Source organism: Centruroides sculpturatus, unplaced genomic scaffold, assembly GCF_000671375.1.
Source record: "Centruroides sculpturatus isolate CEXI.00-Female unplaced genomic scaffold, Cexi_2.0 scaffold595, whole genome shotgun sequence".
Taxonomy (NCBI): Eukaryota; Metazoa; Arthropoda; class Arachnida; order Scorpiones; family Buthidae; genus Centruroides; species Centruroides sculpturatus.
In genome coordinates, this window is record NW_019384912.1 from 194,651 (window position 1) to 205,455 (window position 10,805).

The 10,805-nt window shown below is 29.0% G+C and overlaps 1 protein-coding gene across 1 annotated transcript in view; it reads right to left on the bottom strand.

The window, feature by feature from the left end:
- LOC111631664 (zinc finger protein 658B-like) overlaps window positions 1–8,827 on the bottom strand; it is a 20,636-nt gene extending 11,809 nt beyond the window's left edge. Inside the window, exons 1-4 of the mRNA XM_023375961.1 lie at window positions 8,768–8,827; window positions 8,264–8,539; window positions 6,084–6,299; window positions 2,530–2,837 (exon numbers count right to left, since the gene is read on the bottom strand). Coding sequence (XP_023231729.1) covers window positions 2,530–2,837; window positions 6,084–6,299; window positions 8,264–8,539; window positions 8,768–8,770 — 803 coding nt within the window. The 5' untranslated portion in view covers window positions 8,771–8,827. The remainder of the gene's footprint in view (window positions 1–2,529; window positions 2,838–6,083; window positions 6,300–8,263; window positions 8,540–8,767) is intronic.
- Window positions 8,828–10,805: the final 1,978 nt, after the last annotated feature.

Sequence of the window (10,805 nt, forward strand, 5' to 3'; positions counted from 1 at the left end):
TCTAGAATTTATTTTCCTTAAATTTACGATTTATGTATCCGTTTGTCATAAAAATTTGTCTTTCCACTTTTTTCCCAAGACTACAAATATTCGAGTACAAAGTAACCGGTTTCGACTTATTTCTACTTAAGAAGTAGTTAAATAATTAAGCGATTAGGGAATTGGGGACATAAAACCCTGATGAAAGAGCCGAAATTTTACTTAAACAAAAGCTTAACCGAACCAATCTCTAGCCGAGTACAGTGGGGACTGATTTCTTCGTAATATTAGATGTAATAAAAAGAGAAATTTTTCCAGTTCAATGACAGTGACCGAAAAGTTGTAAATTTTGGAAATTTCCGTGGACTCTGGTCCGAAAACGAATTAGTTAGAAAACAAACGACAGACAATCTATTAAGTTTAACATATTTAGATTCTTACAGCTTTGGTGAGAAACGTTTAAAATCTACAACAGCCCTGTCCGTCCTTTGAGATATACTAATGATGCGACGAAAGAGGTATTTGATACTGACCGGTATCGGCATCCTGGGGATTTGGCAGTCCGCATGTATGCACGCTCCGCAACCGTCTTCTATTCCATCCATTAGCCACTCGTAGGGAGCTATTTGACTAAGTGCATTGTTTTAAAATTTAAAAAGTAAAGAATATTTTATATTTTTATGTACGTTTCTTTACAAAGCTATATTTAATTATAATTTTCTTTAAAAGTACAGTACATTCGTACAATTGAAGAATATTTTGTACCAAGTATGTACCGGTACATCCAACAGACATTTTATTTCACCGAGTAAGTTTTTATTATTTTATTTTTAATTGTAGCCCTTATATCGTGGCTAGCGATTCAGAATGTAATTGTGATATTAAAAAATGCATTTAGAGAAGTCTACGGTTTTTACTGGCTTATCAAATAAACGATACGAGTGGATCCTAGACCATCACTGACGCGCGATTGCTGATAGCACCTGGATGTCGGCTTCTTGCAGAAACACAGCTTCCCTATCATTAAATGTCACGGCACACCACTGGTAATATTACTGAGCAACCTGTAAGCTGTATTTTTATAAAATAATTTTCTATATACATAATTTAATAGAATTCCGACGTGAGAATGAAATAAATCGTGAAAATCGATTTATTTCATTTTATTCACAGAATAAACAATAAATATAAACAATAATTAAAGTTTATAAATGCGCACACTAAGTGATAAAGCTATTCATTTTAAACAGCTGAAAGGCATATTAATAGGCTAAGTCTATGTAGACAAAATATATAACAAATAGAAAATAAGGACATAGAGACATACGAATTAATATGTATCCTATATTGTTTAATTTAATTCATTTGTAATCTTTTTTATTTTATTAACCATTAAATTAGTTAAGTAATTGTCATCTTGACTTTAATCCAATTTCTTAAAAAGGACGGCTATCGAACTCACTCACAATCCCTACACTTATAAGGATAAGCCCTTCTTCTCGGTTTTATATAAANAACCTGTAAGCTGTATTTTTATAAAATAATTTTCTATATACATAATTTAATAGAATTCCGACGTGAGAATGAAATAAATCGTGAAAATCGATTTATTTCATTTTATTCACAGAATAAACAATAAATATAAACAATAATTAAAGTTTATAAATGCGCACACTAAGTGATAAAGCTATTCATTTTAAACAGCTGAAAGGCATATTAATAGGCTAAGTCTATGTAGACAAAATATATAACAAATAGAAAATAAGGACATAGAGACATACGAATTAATATGTATCCTATATTGTTTAATTTAATTCATTTGTAATCTTTTTTATTTTATTAACCATTAAATTAGTTAAGTAATTGTCATCTTGACTTTAATCCAATTTCTTAAAAAGGACGGCTATCGAACTCACTCACAATCCCTACACTTATAAGGATAAGCCCTTCTTCTCGGTTTTATATAAAGTCTTAATATCGCGAGTTAGCGCGCAAATATATTACCCTAGCTGCTGTCAGGTCCTGATGTCACAAAGATGTAAAGATTTTAATGACTATTTTATAAAACCATCCATTGACAAATTGAGCGAGTTTAGCCGACTTATCACCGATTAAATAGTATATTGGCAATAGCCTTTACCAATGGCTTTTCACACTTTCTTGTTAAATGTCTCCATATTGCTCATTGACAGATTAAAGCTAATCGCTGAGTACTAATTCTGTGCATACATGATCTTAATATCTCTATAACGTTGATGAAATAATGTGTTTATGCAATTAATTTTTGTTTATAGAAAAACAATACGCAAACTTCATATAATGTGGAATTAAATTATTTTTACTTAGTAATTTTCAAAAACAAAAGGTATGAAATTTATGAAAATAATTGAGAATTTATTAGTAATTTATATTCGATTTAAATCACTACAATTTGAATGTTAAATATCGTATGTAATTTCGTCACTAAAATTTAAATTTCAAACTCATTTGAAATCTTACAAAATCGAAAGATTTCAACGTTTTTAACGTTGCAAATTTCTTTAATGATACTTTTTCATGTGTTCTTGCATTGAAACTTCGTCGTCAAACTGAACTTGACACAAGACACATTTCAATTCATATCGATCGATTCTTACTTCTGGAAACAGATCGAAAAATGTCGATGGTACCACGTGTGTTTCGAAGGTAGTGTCTTTATGGATGTCTTCAGGCTCATGTGATATGCCACTCGTCATTCCAGAAATGATTTCTTCACGTTGTTTTCGTTCTTCGTCGGAATTGATTGCTGCACTAAAACAGGGATCAAATTCTTTTCTTTTCCTCTCATTTATAACGTCTTTAATATTGTCTTTTATATCCTGTAAATATACATTTCATAAAATTTAATATATACTATCCAAACATTCGAATTCGTTTTAAAAAAGCGATTTGGATGTTATAATACAATAATTTGTAATGATTGAACATTCCTGAATGTGTGTAAATAAAAAATTATTTACTACATATGCTGAGTGTCTGTTACTATAATCGTAGTTAGTCATTATATATTCGGTGCCATTTAAACAATTGGCGTGAAAACACTTTGTAACTGGGTGACGAAAACATATTGGTTGCAGTTTGAATAAATTATAGATTTATAAATTTCCACTGTCGTTTGTCAGTCCATCTGTTTTCAGTTTTTCTATAATTTCTAGAACGGAGTTAAATAAATGTAGGTCGAAACAAGATATGGAAATCTTAAAAGCAAGAAGCCCCAAAATTTTTCATAATTTTATGCATTTAGTTAATAAAATTATGTACAAAGTGTTCAGAAATTCTTTTTAAAACATGTTATTTGGTTTATTTTTGGTTTATTATTATAACATTGGTTTATTTTTTATTATTCAACTTTTGTCAAGTTGCCATGGGATCAATTCCCATCCAGTCACATTTTAAACTGATTTCTGATGAAAATACTTAATTCTATCAATTCAGTGAAGTGTATAGTTCATTTTCCCATTTTAATATGTATAATAATGAACTGAAAATTTTATTTCTTTACATGATTTAACAAATTCACTTGATTTAAAAAATGAAACTCGACACGGCCAGTTGTAAATACGAGGAAACGGGAAAATAGAATAAACTTTTGATAGATAATTTTAATGGAGGGAAAAACGTCAGGAACAGAATCGATGAAATTTTAAAATATGAAAACACAACTTTAAAAAAAATTTTACAACGAGTTGCGTAACTTTCCCGATTGTTACAAGATTTTATTCTAAGAACATCATTTTAATTATTAATATTGTTTAATCTATTACAGATAAAGGAATGCGAATGAATAAGAAAAAATTTATTGAAGTAATTTTGACGACGGAGACACGCAATAATCGTGAAATTTCGAAAGAGTATAACAGATTGCATCCAAACTCTTACAATCACACGGCAGTCAAGATGCAATCTGTTTAATTTCGGCAATTTCTCGCTGATTATATTTTTCTATCGTGAAAATGAATTCAATTAAGTCTTTGTTACAAGCAATTGATTTAAAATAATAAGTAGAGATTGATAATACTGTAATTATATAGTTATAGATTCACGTGACATTTTCGTTTACACATAGTTTCGTATACCAACTTCAAAATATGTACAGTACATTTGAGCACTAACTTCACAAGATTTATTAATTTTTAAAAACTTTATTAAACTTCTTGATTTGGATGTGGAATTATTTTAATAATTAACAACTTTACTATTTCTTTTTATAGTATTAATTGAATATTTGTTAAAAATTCATTTCTAAAAAATTTTTGTAAACTTACTTTACACTTAGTGAGTATTTTGCCTTCCGGATGAAACTTTTTCTGGTGTCTATTTAATTGAGTTTTGAATGTAAACGTTTCGTTGCAAATATTACACGAATACGGCCGCTCTCCGGTGTGTGTTCTCATGTGTCCCGTTAACACATCGGAAGAGGAAAGAACTATTCCGCACACATTACATTTACGTCTTGTGACCTTCGGGTCATCTGATGATATCTAATTACATAATAATTTAACAAATAATTATTTACAATACATTAAAGCATGCAACTCTTTACACGTTATATCTTAAGTTATAAATATGTTAACTCTATAGTTGTAATGAATGGCAAATGCATAGTTTCGGTCTGATTTTATAAAGGTTCGCAATTTATGAATAGGCTCAGAGTGAACTAAGAGAATGGTTTTTACGAAAAATGCAAGCAAATAAATCAACTCGTAATTTTTAAAGAATTTTTATCTTTAAAAATAAAAAATAATAATAATAACTACTATTATTTAGGAATATTATTGTTGTTGATGTTATAATGATTATGTTCCGTTTAGTTTCAGAAATGTATACAGTTTCATTGATTATTGTTTCTAAATTTAATAAAATACTTTATATATATTCAGATAAAATTATATTGTACGTGTTTATTGTACGAATTTATCACCTTAACTGAAAGTAATACTTGGTGTCAATAATTTGTAAAACAGTTGTGAATCGTGTATTTTAACGACTTATTTCATTGCGATTATGTTGTAATTACATGTTTTGTTTATGTTTTATTAAACTATGTGTATAGAAAATTATTTATAAAAATACAGCTAATGAGTTGTTGCAGAGTAATTTGCTCAGATTTTATTATTGATATTAGCAATTACGCACAGTCGTACAACTGTTTTTGGAAGTTTTTTCGACTGTAATCTGAACTTATTTTTTAAATGATAACATGATTCGTAATTTTAATCAAACAAACATGAACTAACTTAATAACACTGGAAATTATAAAATGCAAATACTAAATTAGAAAATAACAAGAGGTAAAAGATATATTTCGTCTTGATGAATGAGAATATCAATTGTAATAATAATAATTGGGAAGAATGATTCCGCTAATAATTCTCTTAATAATTATATTGTGTTTGTTTATTTTATAACTTTTACTGCTTTGAGAATCGAAATATAAAGATAAAATTTAAAAATTTGTAATATTTACTTTAGATAAAACGTCTTTTAAATGGCATGCGAACACGTGTCGTTCTAACCCACATTTGTGTTTGTAGCTCCGTTCACAGCCATTATAATTGCACTTGAATGGTCTTTTATCCGAGTGCGATTTTAGGTGCTGTGTTAAATATGTTTTCTCTGAAAAACGACGTTCGCAGGATTCGCATTTAAACGGTTTCTCATTCGTATGAGTCCGCATGTGTGTACGTAAATGTTGTTTTGTCCCAAATGTTTTACCGCAAGTCGGGCATTGATGTTTTCTTTCCTTTTAAAAAATTCCGTTGAATAAAAATAAGTTTTCTCTGAAAAACGACGTTTGCAGGATTCGCATTTAAACGGCTTCTCTTTCGTATGAGTCCGCATGTGTGTACGTAAATGTTGTTTTGTCCCGAATGTTTTANTCTTTTTATAGTATTAATTGAATACTTGTTAAAAATTCATTTCTAAAAAATTTTTTAAACTTACTTTACACTTAGTGTGTGTTTTGCCTTCCGGATGAATCTTTTTCTGGTGTCTATTTAATTGAGTTTTGAATGTAAACGTTTATTTGTTAAAAATTCATTTCTAAAAAATTTTTGTAAACTTACTTTACACTTAGTGAGTATTTTGCCTTCCGGATGAAACTTTTTCTGGTGTCTATTTAATTGAGTTTTGAATGTAAACGTTTCGTTGCAAATATTACACGAATACGGCCGCTCTCCGGTGTGTGTTCTCATGTGTCCCGTTAACACATCGGAAGAGGAAAGAACTATTCCGCACACATTACATTTACGTCTTGTGACCTTCGGGTCATCTGATGATATCTAATTACATAATAATTTAACAAATAATTATTTACAATACATTAAAGCATGCAACTCTTTACACGTTATATCTTAAGTTATAAATATGTTAACTCTATAGTTGTAATGAATGGCAAATGCATAGTTTCGGTCTGATTTTATAAAGGTTCGCAATTTATGAATAGGCTCAGAGTGAACTAAGAGAATGGTTTTTACGAAAAATGCAAGCAAATAAATCAACTCGTAATTTTTAAAGAATTTTTATCTTTAAAAATAAAAAATAATAATAATAACTACTATTATTTAGGAATATTATTGTTGTTGATGTTATAATGATTATGTTCCGTTTAGTTTCAGAAATGTATACAGTTTCATTGATTATTGTTTCTAAAATTAATGAAATGCTTTATATATATTCAGATAAAATTATATTGTATGTGTTTATTGTACGAATTTATCACTTTAACTGAACATAATACTTGGTGTCAATTATTTGTAAAACAGTTGTGAATCGTGTATTTTAACGACTTATTTCATTGCGATTATGTTGTAATTAACAGATTTTGTTTATGTTTTATTAAACTATGTGTATAGAAAATTATTTATGAAAATACAGCTAATAAGTTGTTGCAGAGTAATTTGCTTAGATCTTATTATTGATATTAGCAATTACGCACAGTCGTAAAACTGTTTTTGAAAGTCTTTTCGACTGTAATCTGAACTTATTTTTTAAATGATAATATAATTTGTAATTTTAATCAAACAAACATGAACTAACTTAATAACACTTTAAATAATAAAAAACACGTTCCTAGTGTTTCTACTTTATAAAATGTAAACACTAAATTAGAAAATAACAAGAGGTAAAAGATGTATCTCGTCTTGATAATGAGAATATCAATTGTAAGAATAATAATTGCGAAGGAATATTCTGCTAATAATTCTCTTAATACTGTAATTATATTGTGTTTGTTTATGTTATAACTTTTACTGCTTTGAGAATCGAAATATAAAAATAAAATTAAAAAATTTGTAATATTTACTTTAGATAAAACGTCTTTTAAATGCCATGCGAATATGTGTCGTTCTAACCCATATTTGTGTTTGTAACTCCGTTCACAGCCATTATAATTGCACTTGAATGGTCTTTTATCCGAGTGCGATTTTAGGTGCTGTGTTAAATACAGTCGACCCCCCTATAAGATATAGATACGTTCCAATTTATTAGGAATCCGATTTCTTACAAGTCCTTCCAATCACAGCCCGACACGTGTGAAGTTTACGGACTACGGCTGATTGAAAGGTTTTCTTCCATAAAATTAATCGATTCTACACTAATCCGACTCAACATTTCCAAAATACGTATATTTTTTCGTAGTTTTATAGGAATCGTAATTATAGGGACCGTAATTATAGGGGGGTCGACTGTATNTTATCACCTTAACTGAAAGTAATACTTGGTGTCAATAATTTGTAAAACAGTTGTGAATCGTGTATTTTAACGACTTATTTCATTGCGATTATGTTGTAATTACATGTTTTGTTTATGTTTTATTAAACTATGTGTATAGAAAATTATTTATAAAAATACAGCTAATGAGTTGTTGCAGAGTAATTTGCTCAGATTTTATTATTGATATTAGCAATTACGCACAGTCGTACAACTGTTTTTGGAAGTTTTTTCGACTGTAATCTGAACTTATTTTTTAAATGATAACATGATTCGTAATTTTAATCAAACAAACATGAACTAACTTAATAACACTGGAAATTATAAAATGCAAATACTAAATTAGAAAATAACAAGAGGTAAAAGATATATTTCGTCTTGATGAATGAGAATATCAATTGTAATAATAATAATTGGGAAGAATGATTCCGCTAATAATTCTCTTAATAATTATATTGTGTTTGTTTATTTTATAACTTTTACTGCTTTGAGAATCGAAATATAAAGATAAAATTTAAAAATTTGTAATATTTACTTTAGATAAAACGTCTTTTAAATGGCATGCGAACACGTGTCGTTCTAACCCACATTTGTGTTTGTAGCTCCGTTCACAGCCATTATAATTGCACTTGAATGGTCTTTTATCCGAGTGCGATTTTAGGTGCTGTGTTAAATATGTTTTCTCTGAAAAACGACGTTCGCAGGATTCGCATTTAAACGGTTTCTCATTCGTATGAGTCCGCATGTGTGTACGTAAATGTTGTTTTGTCCCAAATGTTTTACCGCAAGTCGGGCATTGATGTTTTCTTTCCTTTTAAAAAATTCCGTTGAATAAAAATAAGTAATTAATAAAAATTTAAATAGAAATTATTTATAATAATATAAATAGTTATCGTACATTAAAATACAGTATTATGGTAAAATCTGTAATATGTACTCCAGTTACGATAAGAAATTAAGATTCAACATGTCCTTTTGGTAAATTTTAAACCAACTATGGAAAATTAAAAGTGTTGCACAAAATAAAAGTTTTACTCACCATTTCTGATTTTAATTAATTTAATTTTAATAGTAAATTGCTGTAAATTTAGTGTTTTAAATTTAACGTAATAACTTGGCAGAAAATGAAAACAACAATGCACAAAAATAATGTTATAGAATTTTATTGTTGTCCGAGAGTAATTAAATGCGCATGTTTTAAACACAAGAATAATTGGAAACACAGAGATATAATTGCNGAAAATGAAAACAACAATGCACAAAAATAATGTTATAGAATTTTATTGTTGTCCGAGAGTAATTAAATGCGCATGTTTTAAACACAAGAATAATTGGAAACACAGAGATATAATTGCGTTTAATTTCTGTTCTTTAATGCGACTTTTGGTTATAAAAAGTACTTTTAAAATCATACTGTATGCATTTTGGAGTTTTACTCTGTTCAAGTAGCAAACGAGTTTGGTTTTATCAATTTTGGATTCTTGCAGACGTTTCCTTTGAAGTTATTCCATTGAAGGATGTTTCTAAATTAATTTATATATAATGTGCAATATTTTATGAATAAAACAAATAACAAATGATTTTATGTGAAATCAATTTCAATGATTTAATTAAAATCAACAAAATCGAAATGACAAAATCTTATTTAAATTTTTTTTTCGTGTAACAGAGCAAAATCGAAAGAACTTAATTAACAAAGATAATAGTAAACGATATAATATTTAAATACTTTCAACTTTAAAGAAACTGTTCGTTAACGATACTTTTTTGTGAATTCTTGCAGAGAAACTTCGTTATCAAACTATAATTTACACAAGACACTTCATATTGATCGATTCTTATTTCTAGGAACAGATTGGAAGTTACCTATTCTTCCAGATGTGTTGCGTTGTCGGTGTCTTTATAAATGTCTTTAGGATAACATAAAATACCCTTTTCGCTTATCATTCTTCGAACCTTCCAATGATACTGATCGTGAGTGAGTAAGGCTTCCTAATAGAAGCAGCACTTCGAAAAAATATAATTCTGTCTTCGAACCTCTGGGCTTCTTCTCTGAGGCTCTACCCAAACAACGGGTAAAATATAGTACGTTCGACCGCCAATTCCTAGCAGCGTATTCAATGGTAAAATATTTTGCCTATCTTAAAAAGCAGGAACGTTTGAATTGAGCCCGAAACTGCCGATCAAGTAAACTTAAAACAGTTAATAAAAAAAGTTTGAAGAACTAAAAGTAAGGAAATAAAATTTTAGTGTAGCGATGTTACTTTTAGTTTTTATAAAATACAAGTTTTGTTTGTTTGATTGTGCAATAACACATATTTCTAATAGCCAGGGCTGTGGCTGTGGCACATTTTTGTAATAGCCAGTCGGAGTCGTGGAGTTTTGGTGTTTTAGCCGGAGTCGAAGTCGGATGGTAAGGAAAAGTCGGAGTCGGAGTCAGAGTTGGAGTCGGTAGATTTTTACGCGACTCCACAGCCCTGGTAATAGCATAAAAACAATTTGTAACTACGTACTGGAATATTTTAATTTTTACTTTTTGTAGTATTTGATTGTTAATTTTATATTACATGTTTTTTTCTAAATAAACTTTTTATTATAATTTCATACCATTTAATTTTTATTTAAAATATAAGATATATATTTTTAAAAAGTATATGTTTGAGGGGAGGCTAGAACAGGCGTTGCTACCCGTTGTTTTCAATTTTCCTCGTTCGATTTTCAGATCGGCACACTTAAGACGTTTCACATCTGTCGACGTATTATCCTTAGCTACAACAGTTAATCGTAGTTCTTCTTCGTTCACCGTAGCCTCATTAACTCCGCCATCTTGTATGGATTTCATTATTGCTTTTCTAAAAGTTCTCGTATGAATTTCGTCAAAAGTTGTATGAATAGTAATAAAAAGGACAATAGTATTCCAACGTCTTCAGTCCTCCTCACTCCTTCTACAACTGTCGTCTCCTTTTCCTGTTCATTCTTGTCTCTTCGGCAACGCTTCGTTTATTTTCTTAACACTTTAAGTATTTGATTCATTTAACCCCCACATGTATTACGCTTGTTTTATTACATTTTATTCT